Source organism: Pseudophryne corroboree, chromosome 1 (assembly GCF_028390025.1).
Source record: "Pseudophryne corroboree isolate aPseCor3 chromosome 1, aPseCor3.hap2, whole genome shotgun sequence".
Taxonomy (NCBI): Eukaryota; Metazoa; Chordata; class Amphibia; order Anura; family Myobatrachidae; genus Pseudophryne; species Pseudophryne corroboree.
Genome location: NC_086444.1, coordinates 296,343,842 through 296,370,563, shown reverse-complemented (window position 1 = coordinate 296,370,563; position 26,722 = coordinate 296,343,842). Strand labels below are relative to the sequence as shown.

General features: G+C 47.1%; 1 protein-coding gene across 2 annotated transcripts in view; it reads left to right on the top strand.

Annotated features, from left to right (window-relative positions):
- Nucleotides 1–26,722, top strand: part of MAPKAPK5 (MAPK activated protein kinase 5) — a 139,142-nt gene that overhangs the window by 680 nt on the left and 111,740 nt on the right. The window contains exons 2-3 of one of the 2 annotated variants that reach the window (XM_063964370.1): nt 18,014–18,084; nt 18,988–19,063. In XM_063964370.1, coding sequence (XP_063820440.1) covers nt 18,014–18,084; nt 18,988–19,063 — 147 coding nt within the window. Of the gene's footprint in view, nt 1–18,010; nt 18,085–18,987; nt 19,064–26,722 lie in introns of both variants that reach the window. The other variant, XM_063964369.1, reaches the window with a different exon arrangement.

Sequence of the window (26,722 nt, the reverse complement as noted above, 5' to 3'; positions counted from 1 at the left end):
CTGCGGGCTCCGCAATGGGATGTCTGAGTGAGGGCTGGACAGGTGGAGTGTCCGTCTGTCATGGCGCTGCCCGGTGCCGGCTGCATTGTATGGGAAGATGTGACTGACACCTGACCCGGGGGTGGATATCGGCAGGTGTTGTGTCCGTGGTGTTTGATGGCATGCTGTGCGTGGGGTGGGTTGAAAATGCATCTTGTGTTTTGTGCTCACAGGGAAGGGGAATGGACATCTTGTGGATTGCGGGTGAGGTGAATGGGCATCTATCTGGTTTGTTGCACTTGCGGCCAAGGTGAATGGGAATCTGGTGGGTTGTGGTGGAGGTGAATGGGAATCTGGTGGGTTGTGGTGGAGGTGAATGGGCATCTGGTGGGTTGTGGTGGAGGTGAATGGGCATCTGGTGGGTTGTGGTGGAGGTGAATGGGCATCTGGTGGGTTGTGGTGGAGGTGAATGGGCATCTGGTGGGTTGTGGTGGAGGTGAATGGGCATCTGGTGGGTTGTGGTGGAGGTGAATGGGCATCTGGTGGGTTGTGGTGGAGGTGAATGGGCATCTGGTGGGTTGTGGTGGAGGTGAATGGGCATCTGGTGGGTTGTGGTGGAGGTGAATGGGCATCTGGTGGGTTGTGGTGGAGGTGAATGGGCATCTGGTGGGTTGTGGTGGAGGTGAATGGGCATCTGGTGGGTTGTGGTGGAGGTGAATGGGCATCTGGTGGGTTGTGGTGGAGGTGAATGGGCATCTGGTGGGTTGTGGTGGAGGTGAATGGGCATCTGGTGGGTTGTGGTGGAGGTGAATGGGCATCTGGTGGGTTGTGGTGGAGGTGAATGGGCATCTGGTGGGTTGTGGTGGAGGTGAATGGGCATCTGGTGGGTTGTGGTGGAGGTGAATGGGCATCTGGTGGGTTGTGGTGGAGGTGAATGGGCATCTGGTGGGTTGTGGTGGAGGTGAATGGGCATCTGGTGGGTTGTGGTGGAGGTGAATGGGCATCTGGTGGGTTGTGGTGGAGGTGAATGGGCATCTGGTGGGTTGTGGTGGAGGTGAATGGGCATCTGGTGGGTTGTGGTGGAGGTGAATGGGCATCTGGTGGGTTGTGGTGGAGGTGAATGGGCATCTGGTGGGTTGTGGTGGAGGTGAATGGGCATCTGGTGGGTTGTGGTGGAGGTGAATGGGCATCTGGTGGGTTGTGGTGGAGGTGAATGGGCATCTGGTGGGTTGTGGTGGAGGTGAATGGGCATCTGGTGGGTTGTGGTGGAGGTGAATGGGCATCTGGTGGGTTGTGGTGGAGGTGAATGGGCATCTGGTGGGTTGTGGTGGAGGTGAATGGGCATCTGGTGGGTTGTGGTGGAGGTGAATGGGCATCTGGTGGGTTGTGGTGGAGGTGAATGGGCATCTGGTGGGTTGTGGTGGAGGTGAATGGGCATCTGGTGGGTTGTGGTGGAGGTGAATGGGCATCTGGTGGGTTGTGGTGGAGGTGAATGGGCATCTGGTGGGTTGTGGTGGAGGTGAATGGGCATCTGGTGGGTTGTGGTGGAGGTGAATGGGCATCTGGTGGGTTGTGGTGGAGGTGAATGGGCATCTGGTGGGTTGTGGTGGAGGTGAATGGGCATCTGGTGGGTTGTGGTGGAGGTGAATGGGCATCTGGTGGGTTGTGGTGGAGGTGAATGGGCATCTGGTGGGTTGTGGTGGAGGTGAATGGGCATCTGGTGGGTTGTGGTGGAGGTGAATGGGCATCTGGTGGGTTGTGGTGGAGGTGAATGGGCATCTGGTGGGTTGTGGTGGAGGTGAATGGGCATCTGGTGGGTTGTGGTGGAGGTGAATGGGCATCTGGTGGGTTGTGGTGGAGGTGAATGGGCATCTGGTGGGTTGTGGTGGAGGTGAATGGGCATCTGGTGGGTTGTGGTGGAGGTGAATGGGCATCTATCTGGGTTTTTGCACTCGCGGTGAAGGTGAATGGATATCTGGTGGGCTGTGGTGGAGGTGAGTGGATCGCTGGTGGGTTGCGGAGGAGGTGAATGGGCATCTAGTGGGCTGCCTTTGCGGCGGAAGGGAACAGGCATCTGGAGGGTTGTGGTGCAGGTGAATGGGCATCTGGTGGGTTGTGCTCGCTGCAGAGGTGAACGGGCATGTGGTGGGTTGCGCTCGCTGTGGTGGTGAATAGACAGCTGGTGGCTTGAGCTTGTGGGCGAGTTAAATGTACATTTGGTGTGTTGTGCTCGTGGCAGAGGTGAATGAACATTTGGTGGGTTGTGCTCGTGGCAGAGGTGAATTAACATCTGGTGGGATATTTTGTTTAAATTAACATCTGGTATGCTGGAGTAAGTTTATATCAACATGGGTCATTGTGTGTGTGTGTTGCAAATGAGTATATGCTAGGTTGTGCAGTATAAATAAACATCTGGCATGGTGTCTGGAGGGTTTAAATCATAGGTTCTCAAACTCGGTCCTCGGGACCCCACACAGTGCATGTTTTGCAGGTCTCCTCACAGAATCGCAAGTGAAATAATTAGCTGCACCTGTGGGCCTTTTAAAATGTGTCAGTGAGTAATTAATACACCTGTGCACCTGCTGGGTTACCTGCAAAACTTGCACTGTGAGGGGTCCTGAGGACCGAGTTTGAGAACCTATGGTTTAAATGAACACATGGTAGTTTTCTCAATGGGAGATGTTTGAATGAACATATAAAACGGGTTTCTTGGATAGGATTTAAACATCTGTATAACATTATGGAAATGTATTCTTTTTCATTATAATATTTTGTAGCTCTTGTGAATTTTTTTTCATATGACATTTCTTTTTTCCTAGTAGTTTAAGAAATTGACCAGTTTCCGTCCCTTTGACTAAATGCAATAGCATAATGAATACATTTTTTCTCCTCAAAATAATGTATGTCAGTATGTTTTACTAATTTCCTGGGGAAAAAATAATAATAAAAAAAAAAAAAAAAAAAAAAAAAAAAAAATATAAATATATATATATATATATAATCTATCCAGTGAATCCACACTCACTGCTGCAAATTACAACATGGGCGGTGCTCCGTAAAGGGCTCTCAAGTAGTCCAAAATATATCCAAGAAGAGTACAGGCACTCACCACTTCCTTGATGATAATGAATTTATTATACCTCACAGGTGTATCTCACATAGAGATGAACGACAGCATGTCAGCAAAAATGTCGACATTTCGGCTCCATCTGAGCCTTTGTCAGGACAGACAAAATCACATCAGGTTAACACCCAGCAGCTGGGTGTTAACCTGATGTGATTTTGTCTGTCCTGACAAAGGCTCAGATGGAGCCAAAATGTCGACATTTTTGCTGACATGCTGTCGTTCATCTCTATATGAGGTATAATAAATTCATTATCATCAAGGAAGTGGTGAGTGCCTGTACTCTTCTTGGATGTATGTATATATATATATATATATATATATGTATATATATATATATATATATATATATATATATATATATATATATATATATATATTCTCACATATATTCTCACACACACCCTTATTTCAGTAGGGGACCGAAAAATGTAGGATTTTGAATAAGGGATACTCAACCTGTAATAATATATATATTTTTTTTTTAACCATTGTGTCAAACTTGAGTAAATTTTTAATTAATGAGTTATTGTTGGCATATTTTGAAATTTATGTACAATGCAATGACAATATTTTCTTATTTCGTGATTGATCCAATCTGTTGTGGCAAATGTTCCCAGATGGCTCACTTCATGCTTTCTGAGTTGCTACTTTGCTTGTTCTAGTTAAAAGGGATTCTGTGTTGCTTAAATGAACTGATGATCTCATTTAAAATATTGCATGACTTGTTCAAAATAGCTGCTGATTTAATAAGTTTTTTTTTTTTTTTTTTTCCTGGTGTTTATTTCTCTGTTTTTTTACTGTAAACAATGTGATCTAAAGTTTTTTTTTCTTTGTATATATGTGTGTGTTTGTCTATATATCCTTTTTAGCTAAATTAAAGGTACTTTTAAACATGCTTAGGGGTCGATTCCATTCTTGCACGCGCCCCCTGCTGGGTGTTTATAGGAATGTGCGTCTATCGGAGTGATTGAATTATTGCTCCGATCAGATGCCCATTAGCCGCTGCAATCAAATTTTTACTCTTAGGCCTCCAGAGGTGCGAGGAAAAATTTGTGAAAGTCTGTGGTTTGGGCTCCCAAAGTGCCTGGACTTTGGACACCCAATCAAGATCTTTACACAGGTTTAGCCGCTTTGCGTGGCTAAACCAAGAGCTGTCGGATGCCTTAACTACTAATGGGCATCTGATCGGAGCAACAATTGAATAGCTCCGATAGACGCCCATTCCTGTAGATGCCCAGCAGGTGGTGCACACAAAAATTGAATCGGCCCCAAAATGTTTAACTTGTACAATATCATGTAAAGTGTAAAAAGGCCATGGTTCTCAAACTTGTCTGTTAAGGCACATAGGGATGTCAATGCTTGAGCACAGGTGGTTAAATCAAAATGACTGTTACTAATTTAAGTTCCCTGTGCTCATTCATGAATATACCTTATACCTGGATTGTTTAGTGTGCCTTGTGGACTGAGTTTGAGAAGTAATGGTATAATAATTGTGAAACATAACCGATCCATACATTAATCAGTGATAATGTCTGAAACATTGCTGCAACCTTACTTCATGAACAGAGCAGTGCATACATCTCTCTGTGCCCTCCACCATCATTGCTAGTAGTCTTCTTCTGCATTTACGAGATATCAAAATGCTTAAGGGTCATGTATGATATGATATGAAATGAAAATGGAATGCTTTATAGTGTAAACACATTTTTATTAATTAGAGCTTCAATTAAGTTCTGCCTTTTTGGTATCTGAAAGATAAATGTATTTACTTATCTCATAAGTTGATAAGTACCGTAGATTCTCCAAGGCTTGCCTTGATTCATTGTGATATCTACTGCGGCTTCCTTGTTGGTTGTCTCCTGTTTACCTGATCTTTCTTTAGAGAATACATTTATCTGATATACCAGAAAGTTGAATGTAATTGGTTAAGTCTAGTTGTTGTTTTTCATTGAAGCTGCTGACTAATTAACTGCTTGTTAAGGAGGTCCCTTTTCGTGAGAATTTATTAGCTCCCTTGTGGCAGAACTGCCTGCTATGCACAAGAAGATACAGGGTAGAAGTGCTGGGGAAACTTAGGCTCTGAAAGCCAAAGTGACATTGGTTTGGATTGTGAGATTGATAATGGATAAGAATAATGACAAATTGAAATTTGGTTCAATATATACAGTATTTTGTGGTATTTAGGGCTAATCCTGTCTTTAGAATGTTCTTGTGTAATCTTCTATTTTCATGCCTTACCATATGTCCATACCATGTAGAAACCTCAAACAGTCTGCTTAGGATTACATAAACCTTTAAAGTGGATACACACTAGGCGACATGCTCCCGGGCGGTTGGCGGCAGGACGTACACACTGAGCGATATGACGACCATGGGGTCAATTCTATTCGGCAACTAAAGAATAGCGCCGGGAATTAGCTCCCGACGCTATTCAATTCAGCTAAAGTTAAGTCGGCGATGTCCCGTTCTCGCCGACTAAACAGGTAGTTTTGTCGGGAGAACGGGCATTCTCCGACTTGACTCCCCGGCGCGAGGCTGATTCCCGACAGAATCAGCCTCGCGCCGGCCGCGAGGCAGCACTTTTGTCGGGTTTCTTCTCTCATCCCCCGGGGATGAGAGAAGAATTCCCGACAATTGCGGGCAACTAGTAGCAGAATTGAATAGCGTCGGGAGCTAATTCCCTGCGCTATTCTTTAGTTGCCGAATAGAATTGACCCCCATATCGCTTAGTGAGGTCACGCAGCGTAGGGGCCGTGCAGGCAGCTCTTGGATGACAGTCCAAATTGAGCTGCCTACATGGCCGACAGCGAGAGTTGTTAACGTCCCGCGGGGCCGCACATCGCTGATCGTGGGTGGTATACACACTTGCCGAGAAAGTGAGCGACGTCGCTCAGGAAGGGTGAAAATGAGCGATATGCTTATTTTCTCGGCAAGTGTGTATGCACCTTTTAGATTGTGTTTTATTATTGTTTAATGTGTGTTTTACTCATGTTGTGTATGTACAGATGAACTTTAAGAGTTCTTGTCTTTCTTTGTAAGCTGTAATAATGTATGCTGGGTATACAGTATGCACTCTTATCTAATTGAGAACACACTATTTATTTTTCTACCAGCCTTCAGTGCCATTACCGTGCGAGAGCATATGCAAAGTACAAGAGAAATCCCATGCCACTCAAGTTATGAGTTTAGATACCACTTGTATAAAGTGATTCAATTATCAGTATTGTTATTATTGTCTTTCATTGACATGCTGCCACCAGTTGTCCATATAGTGTAAAATGCAGTTATCTTAACAAACGGGATCCGTTCAATTAGCCGGCTGTCTGGATCCTGGCGGTCAGGATACAGACGCTGGATTCCCGCCAGCCGAAATCCCGGCAAAATGGGACCATTCCCACTCGTGGGTGTCCACGACAACCATAGAATAGAAACAGATCCTGTGGCGAGCGCAGCTAGCCCGCAAGGAGACTTTGTGCACTCGCTCCGCATGCGGGCTGCCCCTGTCGGGATATGGACAACCAGCATCCCACCTGCCGGTAAATCGTATGTATTCCTGAACAAACAATGCAAATAAAAAGTTTCACACAAACAATACATATAAACAAATCTAACTATGAGATAGCTATGTAACTAATTGAGTGACAGCAATAAACTGTAGTACTTTATTGACTAATGCCCTTGGACCGAGTCACTGACTGAGGGCAGGATAGTGCAGGGTGAGAACCAAGAGGAATCAGGGCTCTGCTGAGAGCTTACAGTATTGTCTGACTGTTAGGGGGCTATTCAACTGTTTTACCCCTCGGCCGTCACTAGATGGTGCACGATCCACTCAGGTGCGAATAGCCACATAGTGGGACATTTCAGCTTGCCAACTCCTGATATGCGCGGCTTTTGGGTGCATCAGAAGTAATGGGGCACCCGATCGGAGCAACAGTTGAATTGCTCCTATGAGTGCCCATTACTTTGGGAACCTAAAAACACAATTAAATCCCCCTCTTACAATTTTTTCTTTTGTCATCCACTAGGGGGCAGAGGTACACTGTATAGCCTGGAGAGGTGAGAGTCTGGGCATCTAATAGGTACTAAACTTTCCCCAGCAGCCCCAGACTCCCTCTTCCCTATACCCCACCCCCAGCCACCAGCAAGCCAGTTTCTGTTTGGTGCCGGCAGTAGCTGGCACCATTTTCTTAGGGGAGGCTACTTTATTTTATTTATTTTTACATTTGTACTACAGCTGAGCGGACAGTGTCAGGACACCCTCACTGTTGCTCCAACACCCAGTGCCAGCGCGGCAGCACTGGCGACTGGGTCGGTGACTTCCATCGTGGGCAGCCTGGGGGTGGCCAGCACACGCCACTCCCAGTGACTCTTGCAGCCAGACACTTGCCCTGGGCTCCATACCAAAGGGGGAGACGGGCTTCCCCTTTTGGCCCCTCCCCTGACTTTGAGCAAGCTCACAAACCAGTTGACTGACTCAGGCACTCTCCTCTGTCTTTTCTCACCCTAAACGATGGGCAGCCATTATGACCACATTTCTCCCTCGGCTCAGAACAGAGCGAAGTAGGGCTCCTGTTTCCTGCATACCTCGCTCTCAGCAGCATGGTTGTATTATACAAACTCCTTCCTGCTATTCTAGCTGGACTGTTGAGTATAATTGCCCACTTATTGTATGCATTGAGTGTTCTGGTGTGTATGTGAGGTGTCCCTGTGTATGTGTGTCCTGCTGATAGCGGTCACATTGGTAACACATTGCAGGTCTATGTTGTACTTCACTGATATATCTATATTGCATTTATAGATTACTATAGCTGACCCATTTATTTGTATCTGGGTGCGCTTGACACTCTTTGCACCCCCCTTGTTTCACATACACACTTCTAATTTCAGCTTTGTGTGTGGGGTCACACTTGGATTGCATTACTATGTCTTCCAAGAACAAAGCTACCAAGTAGGTGGGCGCTTCGGTGCCACGTGCTTGTAGAGTTTGTCCTAACCTTCTCTCTCCCCAGTATCCAGACAGTGATGGCCTTTGTGTCCGTTGCTTCACGACTATGCTGCGGACGACCCCTTCAGCCGCACCATCCACTCAGGAATCGGCTTTGGCTTCTGGGTTGACGCAGGTAATGTCTCAGTTGCAAACAGCATTTAGTCATCCACCAACGCAGGCTACCCAGGATGCCACTGTGGAGTCTCTGTGGATGCAGTCGTTTTCGCAGTCAGTGCAGGGGTTAGCGCAGCTGCTAGTCGGGGATAGGACATCCAGGCGTGGTTCCTTCCATATGTGAGCACTTTACTTTCTTATCTGTGGAGGAGTCTGATTCAGACGTTTCCTCAGACTACGACGCTAGTATCTCAGTAACCTCAGTGGTGGACACTACCTCTGTTCGTGAGTATTCTCTATTCGTGGTGGATGTGGAGGCATTAGTCAAGCTGGTTAGATCCATTCTCCTCATTGAGGATCCCAACCAGACTCCTAGGTCCAAAGCCCCTGTCTTCAAGTGACAGAAATGGGAACATAGTGAGTTTCCGGCTTCCACACAGCTTCAGGCTCTCCTAGAGGTGGCATGGGCTCAGCCTACTAGACACTTTCAGCTATCCAAGCACATGGCTTCCTTTTATCCGTTACCCACTAAGGATCAGGACACATGGGAGACCACATCTCCAGTTGACGTATATGTTGCTCAACTAGTTGGATCAGGGGTGGCCAACCTGTCAAAGACAAAGAGCCAAGAAATCTTGTTAGGTACATCAAAGAGCCGACTTCGAGCCGAAGGCGCACTTGCAAAAATGGGGTGTGATCTTGTGCCTGCTAGGCCACGCCCCTGGTATAAAATACATTGAAAAAGCCAGATCCAACATAAAATACAATGAAAAAGCCACTTCTACATCAAATAATTGAAAAAGCCAGATCCGCATAATACACTTCAGTTCCCCCATGTGTCACTCCAGCCAGCAGCCGCCTGTGTCACTCCAGCCAGCTCCCCTGTGTGTATTTGGCTCCCTCAGTTCTCAGTCTACGTAGTGCTGCTGCATGTCTGGCTGTAGTGCAGCGGTTTACATATCTCTTGTGGTCACGTGACTTTGAGTGTTGGGAGCCACATTTGAATAAAGAAAGAGCCTCATGTGGCTCAAGAGCCACGCGTTGGCCACCACTGAGTTAGATCATCTATCCTGTCTATTCTGGATGCTTCTTCCCACCACTTAACTGACAATTTTTTCCACACTAAAACACACTAAAAAATTAATATATTTACTTTGTATTTTTAAATATGTTTTGTACCCACCCATCCCCTCTGTCCATAGACCTCCATTATAAAATAACTTCCCACACCCCAATAAACCCTAATAATAGTACCCCTCCACACCCCCTTAGTAGTAAAATATATAGATATATAGATAGAGAGAGATATATATATATATATATATATATATATATATATATATATATATATATATATTACTGTATAAACCAAACCCCCCCTTTCCCTGTAAAGCAAAAAAAAGGAGCTTCTGCAGTCCCATGGATAGCAAATCAATTGGTGCAAGTCTATGCTACTACATTCTCAGGAGATGTTGCACTTGAGTGGTCTGCTGGATCCCAGACTTCAACAGATCTTCCTCTAAGATTCGGACCCTGCAGACCGGGGGTTCGCACGTTCCTGGATTTTCTCCGCATGTCCATTTGTGCTTTCATGCACTCCCTGGGGACTTTAGTCTCCATGTCCGATATGAAGGAGTATGCCCAGTTTCTCTCTTGGCCTCTGCAGCTGCATGTTCTAGCCTGGCATGACTGCACCAGTCCCTACTGGACAAGGGCTGCCAGTTTTGGATCCAGATTTGGGTTCTGCATACCACCGATGCAAGTCTTTGGTGTTGGAGGGGGGGGGGGGGCAGTGTCTTCCAGGGCTAGTGGTCATCTTGGGGGTGCCTACTTCTTATCAATGTCCTGGAACCCAATGAAGTATATATTGCTATTTGACTGGCTCGGCCCCTCCTCCGGGGGCATTCAGTCATACAACGCGAATGCTGTCTCCTATATAAATCACCAGGGTGGCAATCGCAGTTGCGGCGCCATTAAGAGGTGAGCCACATTCTTCACTGGGTGGAGCGGTACCTTCAGGCTCTCTCAGCGGTGTTCATTCCCTATGTTTAGAATTGGGAGTCGGAATTTCGAAGCCGCCAAGGTGTGCATTCTAATGATACTGTTCCCGCTCCAGGGGTCCCCGAGGCTTTCCTAGTGGATGGGATGCTCTGGCAGTGCCATGGTTGTTTCCTCTGCTGTATATCTTCCCTCTGGTTCTGTTATTGCCGCAAGTTCATCACAAGTTCAACTGGAGGGCAGCACAATGATCCTGGTGGGCATGGTATGCCGGAGTCTCTCCGTCGATGCTCCCTTGCATCTCCCTCTCCATATGGATCTTCTGTCTCAGGGCCTGTGCTTACATCTGGATCTGAAACACCTCACTTTGGCAGGATGGCTCTTGACACGTCCATCCTGTAATCAAGAGTTTTTTCAATAAAGTAATTTGCACCATGCTTAATGCCTGAAAGCCTAGTTTGGCTAGAATTTATCACCGTGTTTGTTGATCCTATTTTGCATGAAGTTCGACAACGGGTTTCAATCCCAGGTCTTTCTGGTTTTCACGGATCCTTTCTTTTCTACAGACTGGCCTAAATTTGGGGCTCAGGTGTTAAGGCGGTTTTTTCCCCCCAGGAAATTCTACACATTCAGCCACCATTTTTTTGTGGAATTTATTTATTTTTGGCTCCATGGATCCTTAGACCACTGTGGCTTTGCGTGGGCTCACGTGAAAACTGTCGTCTTGCCTGCTGTTGCGTTGGCCCGGCTGGTATTTGACCTGAGCACGTCATCTTGTTGCTCTCCTCATCTTTCATGCAGATAGGGCTGTCCTCTGGACCCGGTTGGGCTATCTACCCAAGGTTATATAATTGTTTCAAATTGAGATATTGTGGTACCAGCTAATGATTCTCTGAGCTTTTCCCCAGCGGAAGCTTCTCTGGATGTTGTGGGGGCTCTTTGCATTTATGCGGACAGGACCAGCGATCTGCATAAGTTGCATTCTCGGTTTGTCTTATGATTTCCACAAGTTGAGCTGGCCAGCCTCAAATAAATCTTGGCCAGGTGGCTCCGCTTAATTATCAGCCATGCCTACTCTGCAGTGGATCTTCCTGTCCCGGCGGGGATGACTGCTCATTCCACCCGGCCGGTTAGACCTTCTTGGGCAGGTCAGTGTGGTGTTTCTGGAGGGGCCATTTGGTCTTCTGCCCACACTTTTATTTGTTTCTACGCCATTGTGGCTCAGGGGCGTTCCTGTCCTTAGGGGGACAGCTTTTGGACATCCTAGTGCAGTGGTTCTCAAACGGTGTGTCGTAGCACCCTGGGGTGCCTCAGGGCACTTGCAGGGGTGCCTTGGATTGGTGGTCCAGGACCAATTAAAATTATTTATGGTCAATGTAATAGTCAAAACCAGTGCTAGTGGCTGTCAATCATAAAATATGTGGCCAAACAGAAGTAAATCTTATCCTTCGCCACATAACTGACCCTAAGTATGATATAACTTTTGGCCTAGGGCGCCATGATTTTAAAAAGTTTGAGAACCACTGTCTTAGTGTCTATGTGCCCCATTGTGGACAATAGATGAAAACAGGACTTATGTTCTTACCTGGTTCAGTCCATTTCTTCAAGTCCATAGGGTGCACAGGGTGCCCCTACCCTGATGCACCTGGCTTCCAGTTTTTTTTTACCTATGTACTGGTTCTCTGAACTCTTTCATGTGGTTGTACGTTTGCGTGTGTGCCGTCTTCCGTCTTCCTCTGTCCTTGCTCCTGCCGTGGGCTTGCTAACTTAATTGGCTTGCCAGTGGCTGGGGTTGGGTATTGTTTATAAATGGGACATTTTAGATGCCCGAACAATTGTCAATATTCAATTGTGCTTGGTGCCCATGCACATCTTGCATGTCGCGCCCAAACAGCCCAGGTTTAGCCGCCTAAAACAGCTAAACACATCTAAATTCCCTGCTTTGGGCATCCGAACTCCCGTTTGGACACCGAAAGTGCTGAGTTTCCACAAATATTTTTCTCACACCTCAGGAGGCTGCAAGATAATATTTCATCCCTGCGGCAACTGGGCCCCTCAACTGAGCAACAATTAAATGGCTCCGTTTTTCACCACCTGGAGATAGCCGCTGGGTAAAACAATTCAATCGCCCCCTAAGAAAAAGATTTGACCAGGTAAGAACATAAATCCTGGTTTTCAGTTTTGTTTTTTTTCTCTGACGTCCTAGTGGATGCTGGGAACTCCGTAAGGACCATGGGGAATAGCGGCTCCGCAGGAGACTGGGCACAAAAGTAAAGCTTTAGGACTACCTGGTGTGCACTGGCTCCTCCCCCCATGACCCTCCTCCAAGCCTCAGTTAGATTTTTGTGCCCGGCCGAGAAGGGTGCACACTAGGGGCTCTCCTGAGCTTCTTAGTGAAAGTTTAGTTTTAGGTTTTTTATTTTCAGTGAGACCTGCTGGCAACAGGCTCACTGCATCGAGGGACTAAGGGGAGAAGAAGCGAACTCACCTGCTTGCAGAGTGGATTGGGCTTCTTAGGCTACTGGACACCATTAGCTCCAGAGGGACCGAACACAGGCCCAGCCTCTGAGTCCGGTCCCAGAGCCGCGCTGCCGGCCCCCTTACAGAGCCAGAAGCAAGAAGAGGTCCGGAAAATCGGCGGCAGAAGACATCCTGTCTTCACCAAGGTAGCGCACAGCACTGCAGCTGTGCGCCATTGCTCCTCAGCACACTTCGGTCACTGAGGGTGCAGGACGCTAGGGGGGGGCGCCCTGAGCAGCAATAAAAACACCTTGGCTGGCGAAAATACATCACATATAGCCCCCAGGGCTATATGGATGAATTTTAACCCCTGCCAGATTTCACAGAAAAACGGGAGAAAAGGCCGCCGAGAAGGGGGCGGAGCCTATCTCCTCAGCACACTGGCGCCATTTTCTCTCACAGCTCCGTTGGAGGGAAGCTCCCTGGCTCTCCCCTGCAATCACTACACTACAGAAAGGGGTTAAAAAAGAGAGGGGGGCACTAATTAGGCGCAGTATAACAATACAGCAGCTATAAGGGGAAAAACACTTATATAAGGTTATCCCTGTGTATATATATAGCGCTCTGGTGTGTGCTGGCATACTCTCCCTCTGTCTCCCCAAAGGGCTAGTGGGGTCCTGTCCTCTATCAGAGCATTCCCTGTGTGTGTGCTGTGTGTCGGTACGTTGTGTCGACATGTATGAGGAGGAAAATGATGTGGAGGCGGAGCAATGGCCTGTAACAGAGATGTCACCCCCTAGGGAGTCGACACCTGAGTGGATGAGCTTATGGAAGGAATTATGTGACCGTGTCAGCTCTTTACAAAAGATTGATGACATGAGACAGCCGGCGACTCAGCCTGTGCCTGTCCAGGTGTCTCAAAAGCCATCAGGGGCTCTAAAACGCCCGTTACCGCAGATGGCAGATACAGACGCCGACACGGATACTGACTCCAGTGTCGACGATTAAGAGACGAATGTGACTTCCAGTAGGGCCACACGTTACATGATTGAGGCTATGGAAAATGTTTTTACACATTTCTGATAATACCAGTACCACTAAAAAGGGTATTAGGTTGGGTGAGAAAAAACTGCCTGTAGTTTTTCCTGCATCTGAGGAATTAAATGAAGTGTGTGATGATGCGTGGGTTTCCCCCGATAAAAACTGTTAATTCCTAAAAAGTTATTAGCATCATACCCCTTCCCGCCAGAGGATAGGGCACGTTGGGAAACACCCCCTAGGGTGAATAAAGCGCTCACACGCTTGTCTAAACAGGTGGCACTACCGTCCCCGGATACGGCCGCCCTTAAGGAACCTGCTGACAGAAAGCAGTAAAATATTCTAAAATGTATATACACTCACACGGGTGTGATACTGCGACCAGCAATCGCCTCAGCCTGGATGTGCAGTGCTGGGGTGGCTTGGTCGGATTCCCTGACTGACAATATTGATACCCTAGATAGGGACAGTATATTACTGACTATAGAGCATTTAAAAGATGCATTTCTATATATGCGTGATGCACAGAGGGATATTTGCCGACTGGCATCAAGAGTAAGTGCGCTGTCCATTTCTGCCAGAAGAGGGTTATGGACAAGAAAGTGGTCAGGTGATGCTGATTCCAAAAGGCATATGGAAGTATCGCCTTATAAAAGGGAGGAGTTATTTGGGGTAGGTCTGACAGACCTGGTGGCCACGGCAACGGCTGGGAAATCCACATTTTTACCCCAGGTAGCCTCTCAACATAAGAAGACGCCGTATTATCAGGCGCAGTCCTTTGGGCCCCATAAGGGCAAGCGGGCAAAAGGCTCCTCATTTCTGCCCCATGGCAGAGGGAGAGGAATAAGGCTGCAGCAAACAGCCAGTTCCCAGGAACAGAAGCCCTCTCCCGTTTTCTGCCAAGTCCTCAGCATGACGCTGGGGCTTTACAAGCGGACTCAGGCACGGTAGGGGCCCGTCTCAAAAATTTCAGCGTACAGTGGGCTCACTCACAGGTGGACCCCTGGATCCTTCAGGTGGTATCTCAGGGGTACAAATTGGAATTCGAGACGTCTCCCCTTCGCCGTTTCCTAAAGTCTGCTTTACCGACGTCTCCCTCCGACAGGGAGGCGGTATGGGAAGCCATTCACAAGCTGTATTCCCAGCAGGTGATAATCAAGGTACCCCTCCTACAACAGGGAAAGGGGTATTATTCCACGCTGTTTGTGGTACCGAAGCCGGACGGCTCGGTGAGACCTAATTTAAATCTGAAATCCTTGAACACTTACATACAAAGGTTCAAATTCAAGATGGAGTCACTCAGAGCGGTGATTGCAAACCTGGAAGAAGGGGATTATATGGTGTCTCTGGACATCAAGGATGCTTATCTCCATGTCCCAATTTACCCTTCTCACCAAGGGTACCTCAGGTTTGTGGTACAGAACTGTCACTATCAGTTTCAGACGCTGCCGTTTGGTTTGTCCACGGCACCCCGGGTCTTTACCAAAGTAATGGCCGAAATGATGATACTCCTTCGAAGGAAGGGAGTTTTAATTATCCCTTACTTGGACGATCTCAGGATAAGGGCAAGATCCAGGGAACAGTTGGTAGTCGGGGTAGCACTATCTCAAGTAGTGTTGCGGCAGCACGGTTGGATTCTTAATATTCCAAAATCGCAGCTGATCCTGACGACACGTCTTCTATTCCTAAGGATGATCCTGGACACAGTCCAGAAAAAGGTGTTTCTCCATGAGGAGAAAGCCAGGGAGTTATCCGAACTAGTCAGAAACCTCCAAAAACCAGGCCAAGTATCAGTGCACAAGGGTCCTGGGGAAAAATGGTGGCTTCCTACGAAGCAATTCCATTCGGCAGATTCCACGCAAGAACTTTCCAGTGGGACCTGCTGGAAAAATGGTCCGGATCGCATCTTCAGATGCATCAGCGGATAACCCTGTCACCAAAGACAAGGGTGTCTCTCCTGTGGTGGTTGCAGAGTGCTCATCTTCTAGAGGGCGCAGATTCGGCATTCAGGACGGGGTCCTGGTGACCACGGATGCCAGCCTGCGAGGCTGGGGAGCAGTCACACAGGGAAGAAATTTCCAGGGCTTGTGGTCAAGCCTGGAGACATCACTTCACATAAATATCTTGGAGCTAAGGGCCATTTACAATGCCCTAAGCCAAGCAAGACCTCTGCTTCAAGGTCAGCTGGTGCTGATCCAGTCGGACAACATCACGGCAGTCGCCCACGTAGACAGACAGGGCGGCTCAAGAAGCAGGAGGGCAATGGAAGAAGTCTTCCACATGATTGTAAACCGTTGGGAAAAACCAAAGGTGGACATGATGGCGTCCCGCCTAAACAAAAAATTGGACAGGTATTGCGCCAGGTCAAGGGACCCTCAGGCAATAGCTGTGGACGCTCTGGTAACACCGTGGGTGTACCAGTCAGTGTATGTGTTCCCTCCTCTTCCTCTCTTACCAAAAGTACTGAGAATTATAAGACGGAGGGGAGTAAGAACTATACTCGTGGCTCCGGATTGGCCAAGAAGGACTTGGTACCCGGAACTTCAAGAGATGCTCACGGAGGACCCGTGGCCTCTACCTCTAAGAAGGGACCTGCTCCATCAAGGACCCTATCTATTCCAAGACTTACCGCGGCTGCGTTTGACGGCAGGGCGGTTGATCGCCGGATCCTGAAGGAAAAAGGCATTCCGGATGAAGTCATCCCTACCCTGATCAAAGCCAGGAAGGATGTAACCGCAAAGCATTATCACCGCATTAGGCGAAAATATGTTGCGTGGTGCGAGGCCAGTAAGGCCCCGATGGAGGAATTTCAACTAGGTCGATTCCTGCATTTCCTGCAAACAGGAGTGTCTATGGGCCTAAAATTGGGGTCCATTAAGGTTCAAATTTTGGCCCTGTCAATTTTCTTCCAGAAAGAACTAGCTTCAGTTCCTGAAGTTCAGACGTTTGTAAAAGGGGTACTGCATATACAGCCTCCTTTTGTGCCTCCAGTGGCACCTTGGGATCTCAATGTAGTTTTGGGGTTCCTAAAGTCACAATGGTTTGAACCACTTGAATCTGTGGAGTTAAAATATCTCACATGGAAAGTGGTCATGCTGTTGGCCCTGGCCTCGGCCAGGCGTGTGTCAGAATTGGCGGCTTTATCCTGTAAAAGCCCCTATCTGATCTTCCATTCAGACAGGGCGGAATTGAGGACTCGTCCTCATTTTCTCCCTAAGGTGGTTTCAGCATTTCATCTGAACCAACCTATTGTGGTACCTGCGGCTACTAGTGACTTGGAGGACTCCAAGTTGTTGGACATAGTCAGGGCCCTGAAAATATGTTTCCAGGACGGCTGGAGTCAGAAAATCTGACTCGCTGTTTATCCTGTATGCACCCAACAAGCTGGGTGCTCCTGCTTCTAAGCAGACTATTGCTCGTTGGATTTGTAATACGATTCAGCTTGCACATTCTGTGGCAGGCCTGCCACAGCTAAAATCTGTAAAAGCCCATTCCACAAGGAAGGTGGGCTCATCTTGTGCGGCTGCCCGAGGGGTCTCGGCTTTACAACTTTGCCGAGCAGCTATTTGGTCAGGGGCAAACACGTTTGCTAAATTCTACAAATTTGATACCCTGGCTGAGGAGGACCTGGAGTTCTCTCATTCGGTGCTGCAGAGTCATCCGCACTCTCCCGTCCGTTTGGGAGCTTTGGTATATTCCCCATGTTCCTTACGGAGTTCCCAGCATCCACTAGGACGTCAGAGAAAATAAGAATTTACTTACCGATAATTCGATTTCTTGTAGTCCGTAGTGGATGCTGGGCGCCCATCCCAAGTGCGGATTGTCTGCAATACTTGTACATAGTTATTGTTAACTAAATCGGGTTATTATTGTTGTGAGCCATCTATCCAGAGGCTCCTCTGTTATCATGCCGTTAACTGGGTTCAGATCACAGGTTGTACGGTGTGATTGGTGTGGTTGGTATGAGTCTTACCCGGGATTCATAAATCCTTCCTTATTGTGTACGCTCGTCCGGGCACAGTATCCTAACTGAGGCTTGGAGGAGGGTCATGGGGGGAGGAGCCAGTGCACACCAGGTAGTCCTAAAGCTTTACTTTTGTGCCCAGTCTCCTGTGGAGCCGCTATTCCCCATGGTCCTTACGGAGTTCCCAGCATCCACTACGGACTACGAGAAATAGAAGTATCGGTAAGTAAATTCTTATTTTATTTTTTTTTAAAGTACATATTATTTTTTGGGCCAGAAATATTAAAAAAACAAAGTAGTGTATGTAATTCAACCATCTACAGCTGCATGTGTTTGCCCTTAGGAGACCTCCATCCTAGAAGAATTCAACATCAATTGGACCCAAAAGCTTGGGGCTGGAATCAGTGGCCCAGTGAGGTACAAAGGTCATTTTATTTTCTATGTAAAGGGTGGTAATTTGGGTCATTATGTTGTGTTTTTTTTTTTTTTATATTCGTTATCCGACTTGGGGGAAGGTTTCTCTTTTGCTTACAGTGAAAGTTATGTATTATAACAATGCAGCCTGTAGTGTAAATATGCTGTTTGTGTGATATGATAAGTGCTTTTGACAACCAGTAAATGTGACATTGTTTTGTAAATGTAGAACTTTGTCATCTTTAATGGTGCATGTGTCTTCAATATTTTTCCGTTTTTATGTTAAATTTTGAGTTTGTTTTTCTTGTGTTTCCATTATAGAAATATAAAGAGTTTGTAAGTGTGTTTGGGCTTCATTATATATAATTATCTCAAGACCCCTGAGTCCTGTCATCGTAGTATACAGTTAGTCTCTGACACTCTTATGTAGCCTTCATCTATTTATACCAGGGGAGAAAATTGCTTCCTTTTCAGGGCCTGTATGGTTGTCTAATACAAGTGTTGATTCTGGACAGCCAACAATAACCTTTCAGATAAATAACAGCCATGCAATCTCTGCATACCAGTCCAGCCATTGTTTAACATCTTTTATTCCCTTTATAAAGCAGTTTATCTAGATACACTATATACTGCAGTTCCATTAACATTCGGTTATGCTCCAAGTAATTAGTGCAAGGCAAAAATTCTACGGACTCATTGGAAGCCGCAGGTAACGGGCATTCCAGTGGCCGTAACATGTTGTAGCAATGGATGAGTATGCCACTCCATATTTGTGATTATGACATGCACCCTAAATGGCTACACGTGGGTCTCCTTTTATTGTACTGTAGTTTAAACACATCATGTTGATGTAAAATTGGAAGACTGTTATATCTTTTTAGACCAAATAAATTGTTTTCTCTTCAGAGTATGTGTGAAAAAAACAACGCAAGAGCGGTTTGCACTAAAAATCCTTATTGATCGCCCCAAAGCCAGGAATGAGGTGAGTCGTAGATTAATTATTTCTTCAAACTACATAAGTACTGTTCTTCTCTACAGTTTTCTTGATGTGGAACAAAACATCTTATTCTGTAACTAACGCAGGTTATTTCGTATTTTTATTAAAACCTGTATAGTGAGGTCTGTGTTTTTCAGGAGATGCTCATTGGAATTTCATGAAAAAGTTGTTAAGTGCTGCACACTATTGTGGCCAAAAGTATGCGCTATTATATGGCCCAGCAAAGGTGGTGTAGCATTAAAAAAACAAAAAGAATAAAACTGTTACAGAAGCAACACAAGCTAAAGTTGCATATTCTGTAAGCCTATCCTAAAACCACAGGAACAGTAATGTTATTAAAACAAGATATAAGAGTTATTGAGGAGCAATGTGAGGATACAAATAGCTGACCTGACCAGCACTTCACAATTATCATTGTAAGACTGCTCTAACTTTTTTTTTCCTTGGTAGAAAGATGTGTGGTTAGAGGTACATTTACTGTTATTGTATATTATATTCATTAAAAATTTAGTTTTGATTGAAAGTGTCTTACAATTCAGTAGACTGACACAATTTGTCTCTTAATACCCTTTTCTCTTCCTAGAACCGTCCTGTCAGTCTTGTTCATATATGATGTACTTCCCACAATTCATTTGCTTAAGATGCATCCTTAAGGTGCAGGGTTTTCTTATGATTTGGACTAGTAGGCTCTGAAGTTACTGGGAATGTGTCATGTACAGATGTGTCCTCATACATCTTTCCTCAATACGCCACTCAGCAGGAGCTGCCTGGCATGAGTGAGTTGACAGGTCCCATGCAACTCTATTAGCGTCTCGCATCTTTTTTTTTTTGCAGAAAAGGCATCTTATTTGCATTACTATGCGAGTAAGTAGCACAAGCAGACTCTGATTAAAATGATCTGCGGCATGCCTATATTCTGTGTGTGACCACGGCTGTATCTGCATACGAAATGCTACACTGCAGTGTTTTCTAGGAAAACACGGTAACATAGCATTTTGCATGCAGATAAATGTTTTCTAGGAAAACACTGTAGCGTAGAATTTCGTATATGCAGATACAGCTGCGGTCACACACAGAATTTTGGCTTGTGCATCCTGTTTGCGTTGATTTGAGAATAAGACTAATTTTAATGGGAAATGTCTCACAAACATACAGTATGCTTGGCGCTAACAAGTCATGCGACGGCATGACGTGACTAGAAGGGCTGTTTAACGTACAGGGAGGCTAGATGTCAGTGGACATATCTGTATTCAGCCTTCAGGACACTGATCTGAGTTGCAAACTTTGCTGATTGATAAGACGATAAGTATGTATAGGATTATCAGTCATCAGTCGAGTGTATGTTCACACCTTTCAGAGCACACTTTATATAGTGTGCAGAAGAATTTTACAAATGACTACACCAAAGGTGGTTATCCAGTGATGGAAGCAGATTGTTGCATCCACAGCAAGATCTGCATCCATCTCCTTACTTGCTGGGGACCGCTCAGCACATGACAAGGCCGCCCAGCATGCAGTATGTGGTGCCACCTCACGATATGTCCACAGTTTAAATTACCAGCGTGGCAGGCAATCCGCTGCAATTTATTTATTTATTTTTATCATGTGGCTGCATGTGACATCACGCAGCTGTCCTAAAACGCTTGCAACACGCCCCAGTTTCAGCCTGCCGCTGTCCCATCGCCTTAAGGAGAAGGGTCGTGCACTGCAGCAGGTGTACATGCCAGACCACGTGGATGCGCCTGCTGCGTCCAGACGCGCAGGTGCGTCCATCTCTGAATCTCCCCCAAAGTCTCTTGTCAGTTTTGCAGTCTATTTGCGATGTTTTTGTTAATGCACATAATATATTGATACTTAATACATACAGTAATACAGGTTGAGTATCCCTGATCTAAAATTCAGAATCCCACATTTCTCTGACGTCCTAGTGGATGCTGGGGACTCCGTAAGGACCATGGGGAATAGACGGCTCCGCAGGAGACTGGGCACATCTAAGAAAGATTTAGGACTATCTGGTGTGCACTGGCTCCTCCCCTATGACCCTCCTCCAAGCCTCAGTTAGATTTCTGTGCCCGGCTGAGCTGGATGCACACTAGGGGCTCCCCTGAGCTCCTAGAAGAAAGTATAGTTTAGGTTTTTTATTTTCAGTGAGACCTGCTGGCAACAGGCTCACTGCAATGAGGGACTAAGGGGAGAAGAAGCGAACCTACCTAAGTGGTGGTAGCTTGGGCTTCTTAGGCTACTGGACACCATTAGCTCCAGAGGGATCGAACACAGGACCCGACCTCGTCGTCCGTTCCCGGAGCCGCGCCGCCGTCCCCCTTACAGAGCCAGAAACAAGAAGGTGGTCCGGAAAATCGGCGGCTGAAGACTTCTGTCTTCTCCAAGGTAGCGCACAGCACTGCAGCTGTGCGCCATTGCTCCTCATGCACACCACACACTGCGGTCACTGATGGGTGCAGGGCGCTGGGGGGGGGGGGCGCCCTGAGCAGCAATAATAACACCTTGGCTGGCAAAACTAACACTATATATAGCCCCAGAGGATATATAGGTGTATATTAACCCCTGCCAGAAACGATAAAATAGCGGGAGAAAGCCCGCCGAAAAAGGGGCGGAGCCAACTCCCTCAGCACACTGGCGCCATTATTCCCTCACAGCTTCGCTGGAAGGAAGCTCCCTGGCTCTCCCCTGCAGTCCTGCACTACAGAAAGGGTAAAAAAGAGAGGGGGGGGCACAATTAGGCGCAGTGTGTATGTGTATATATATGTATATGTATATGTATATATATATATATATATATATATATATATATTTCTCTGACGTCCTAGTGGATGCTGGGAACTCCGTAAGGACCATGGGGAATAGCGGCTCCGCAGGAGACTGGGCACATCTAAAGAAAGCTTTAGGATCACCTGGTGTGCACTGGCTCCTCCCCCTATGACCCTCCTCCAAGCCTCAGTTAGATTTCTGTGCCCGACGAGAAGGGTGCACACTAGGGGCTCTCCTGAGCTCTTTGTGAAAGTTTTAGTTTAGGTTTATTATTTTCAGTGAGACCTGCTGGCAACAGGCTCACTGCATCGAGGGACTAAGGGGAGAAGAAGCGAACTCACCTGCGTGCAGAGTGGATTGGGCTTCTTAGGCTACTGGACATTAGCTCCAGAGGGACGATCACAGGTTCAGCCTGGATGGGTCACCGGAGCCGCGCCGCCGTCCCCCTTACAGAGCCAGAAGAGCGAAGAGGTCCGGAAAAATCGGCGGCAGAAGACGATCCTGTCTTCAGATAAGGTAGCGCACAGCACCGCAGCTGTGCGCCATTGCTCTCAGCACACTTCACACTCCGGTCACTGAGGGTGCAGGGCGCTGGGGGGGGCAGCGCCCTGAGACGCAATAAATCGATAAAAAAACCTTATATGGCTAAAATAAATGCATCACATATAACTCCTGGGCTATATGGATGCATTTAACCCCTGCCAAAACATACAGAAAAAGGATGATAGGCTCCGCCCCTTTCTCGGCGTCCTTATCTCCTCAGCACACTGGCGCCATTTTCCCTCACAGCTCAGTTGGAGGGAAGCTCCCTGGCTCTCCCCTGCAGTCACTACACTACAGAAAGGGGTTAAAAAAGAGAGGGGGGCACAAATTAGGCGCAGTATATAACAATACAGCAGCTATAAAGGGAAAAACACTTATATAAGGTTATCCCTGTATATATATATATATATATATAGCGCTCTGGTGTGTGCTGGAAAACTCTCCCTCTGTCTCCCCAAAGGGCTAGTGGGGTCCTGTCCTCTATCAGAGCATTCCCTGTGTGTGTGCTGTGTGTCGGTACGTTGGTGTCGACATGTATGAGGAGAAAAATGATGAGGAGACGGAGTAGAGTGTCTGAAATAGTGTTGTCACCCCCTAGGGGGTCGACACCTGAGTGGATGTACTGTTGAAATTGCGTGACAGTGTCAGCTTTGTATAAAAGACAGTGGTTGACATGAGACAGCCGGCTACTCAGCTTGTGCATGTCCAGACGTCTCATACAGGGGCCCTAAAGCGCCCGTTACCTCAGATACAGACGCCGACAGGGGTACTGACTCCTGTGTCGACGGTGAAGAGACAACCGTGATTTCCAATAGGGCCACACATTGCATAATTGAGGCAATGGAAAAAGTTTACACTTTTCTGATAATATGAATACCACCAAAAAAAAGGGGTATTATGTTTGGTGAGGAAAAACTTCCTGTAGTTTTCCTGAATCTGAGAAATAAAATGAGGTGTGTGATGATGCGTGGGTTTCCCCCCGATAACAATTGATATTTTCTAAAAAGTTATTGGCAGTATACCTTTTCCCGCCAGAGGTTAGGGTGCGTTGGGAAACACCCCCTAGGGTGGATAAAGCGCTCACACGCTTGTAAAAACAAGGGCTCTACCCTCTCCTGAGATGGCCGCCCTTAAGGATCCTGCTGATAGAAAGCAGGAGCGTATCCTAAAATGTATTTACACACATACTGGTGTTATACTGCGACCAGCAATCGCCTCAGCCTGGATGTGCAGTGCTGGGTTGGCGTGGTCGGATTCCCTGACTGGAAATATGATATCCTAGATAAGGACAGTATATTATTGCCTATAGAGCAATTAAAAGATGCATTTCTATATATGCAGGATGCACAGCGGAATATTTACCGACTGGCATCAAGTATAAGTGCGTTGTCCAATTATTCCAGTAAAGTGGTCAGGTGATGCGGATTCCAAACGGCATTTGGAAGTATTGCCTTAAAAGAGGGGATGTACCCCAGGTCGCCTCTCAAAATAAGACGCCGTATTATCAGGCGCAGTCCTGGTTGGCAAGCGGACAAAAGGGTTCCTCTTTTCTGCTCGTGACAGAGGGAGAGGAAAATGGCTGCAGAGATCAGCCAGTTCCAAGGAACAGAAACCCTTTTCCGCCGCTGCCAAGCCCTCAGTATGACGCTAGGGCTTTACAAGTTCAGGCACGGTGGGGTCCCGTTCTCAATGAATTTCAGTGGGCTCACTCGCAAGTAGACCCCTGGATCCTTCAGATAATATTTCAGGGGTACAAATTGGAATTCGAGACGTATTCCCCTCGCCGTTTCCAAAAGTCTGTTTTAAGGACGTCTCCCGCTGACAGGGAGGCAGTTTTGGAAGCCATTCACAAGCTGTATTCCCAGCAGGTGATAATCAAGGTACCCCTCCTGCAACAGGGAACGGGGTATTATTCCACACTATTGTGGTACCGAAGCCAGACGGCTCGGTGAGACCGATTTTAAAATCTAAAATCTGTGAACACTTGCATACAGAGGTTCAAATTCAAAATTGAGTCACTCAGAGCAGTGATTGCAAACCTGGAAGAAGGGGACTACATGATGTATCGGGACATCAAGGAGGCTTACCTTCATGTCAAAATTTACCCTTCTCACCAAGGGTATTTCAGGTTATGGTACAGAACTGTATCAGTTTGGACGCTGCCGTAGGGATGGTCCACGGCACCCCGGGTCTTTACTGAAGTAATGACCGAAATGATGATATTCCTTCGAAGGAAGGGAATTTTAGTTATCCTTTACTTGGACGATTCCCTGATAAGGGTAAGATCCAGGGAACAGTTGGAGATCGGTGTAGCACTATATCAGGTAGTGTTGCGGCAGCACGATTGGATTTTCAATATTCCAAAATCGCAGCTGGTTCCGACGACTTGTCTTCTGTTCCTAGGGATGATTCTGGACATAGTCCAGAAAGAAGGTGCTTCTCCCGGAGGAGAAAGCCAGGGAGTTATCCGAGCTAGTCAGGAACCTCCTAAAACCGAACCAAGTCTCAGTGCATCAATGCACAAGGGTTCTGGGTAAAAATGGTGGCTTCCTACGAAGCAATCCCATTCGGCAGATTCCACGCACAGTGGAACCTTCTGGACAAATGGTCCGGGTCGCATCTTCAGATGCTTCAGCGGATAACCCTGTCACCAGGGACAAGGGTATCCCTCCTGTGGTGGTTGCAGAGTGCTCATCTTCTAGAGGGCCGCAGATTCGGCATTCGGGACTGGGTCCTGGTGGCCACGGATGCCAGCCTGCGAGGCTGGGGAGCAGTCACACAGGGAAGGAATTTCCAGGGCTTATGGTCAAGCCTGGAGACATCTCTTCATATAAACATTCTGGAACTAAGGGCCATTTACAATGCCCTAAGTCAAGCGAAACCCCTGCTTCAGGGTCAGGCGGTATTGATCCAATCGGACAACATCACGTCAGTCGCCCACGTAAACAGACAGGGCGGCACGAGAAGCAGGAGGGCAATGGCAGAAGCTGCAAGGATTTTCGCTGGGCGGAAAATCATGTGATAGCACTGTCAGCAGTGTTCATTCCGGGAGTGGACAACTGGGAAGCAGACTTCCTCAGCAGACACGACCTTCACCCGGGAGAGTGGGGACTTCACCCAGAAGTCTTCCACCTGATTGTAAACCGTTGGGAAAAACAAAAGGTGGACATAATGGCGTCCCGTCTAAACAAAAAACTAGACAGATATTGCGCCAGGTCAAGGGACCCTCAGGCAATAGCGGGGGACGCTCTGGTAACACCGTGGGTGTACCAGTCAGTGTATGTGTTCCCTCCTCTGCCCCTCATACCAAAAGTACTGAGAATCATAAGAAGGAGAGGAGTAAGAACTATACTCGTGGTTCCGGATTGGCCAAGAAGGACTTGGTATCCGGAACTTCAAGAGATGCTCACGGACGAACCGTGGCCTCTACCTCTAAGAAAGGACCTGCTCCAGCAAGGGCCTTGTCTGTTCCAAGACTTACCGCGGCTGCGTTTGACGGCATGGCGGTTGAACGCCGGATCCTGAAGATCCCTACCCTGGTCAAGGCCAGAAAAGACGTAACCGCAAAACATTATCACCGCATTTGGCAAAAATATGTTGCGTGGGGTGAGGCCAAGAAGGCCCCTACAGAGGAATTTCAACTGGGTCGTTTCCTCCATTTCCTGCAAACAGGACTGTCTATGGGCCTAAAATTAGGGTCCATTAAGGTTCAAATTTCGGCCCTGTCGATTTTCTTCCAAAAAGAACTGGCTTCAGTGCCTGAAGTTCAGACATTTGTAAAAGGGGTACTGCATATACAGTCTCCTTTTGTGCCTCCAGGGATCTCAATGTTGTGTTGAGTTTCCTAAAGTCACATTGGTTTGAACCACTCACCACTGTGGACTTAAAATATCTCACATGGAAGTGACGAGTTAGCCCTGGTTTCAGCCAGGCGGGTGTCAGAATTGGCGGCTTTATCATATAAAAGCCCTTACTTAATATTTCATTCTGAAAGGGCAGAATTGAGGACTCGTCCTCAAATTTTCTACCTAAGGTGGTTTCTGCATTTCACATGAACCAACCTATTGTGGTACCTGCGGCTACTAAGGACTTGGAGGATTCCAAGTTGCTTGACGTGGTCAGGACCCTGAAAATACATGTTTCCAGGACGGCTGGAGTCAGAAAATCTGACTCGCTGTTTATCCTGTATGCACCCAACAAACTGGGTGCTCCTGCTTCTAAGCAGACGATTGCTCGTTGGATTTGTAGTACAATTCAGCTTGCACATTCTGTGGCAGGCCTGCCACAGCCAAAAATCTTAAAATGCCCACTCCACAAGGAAGGTGGGCTCAT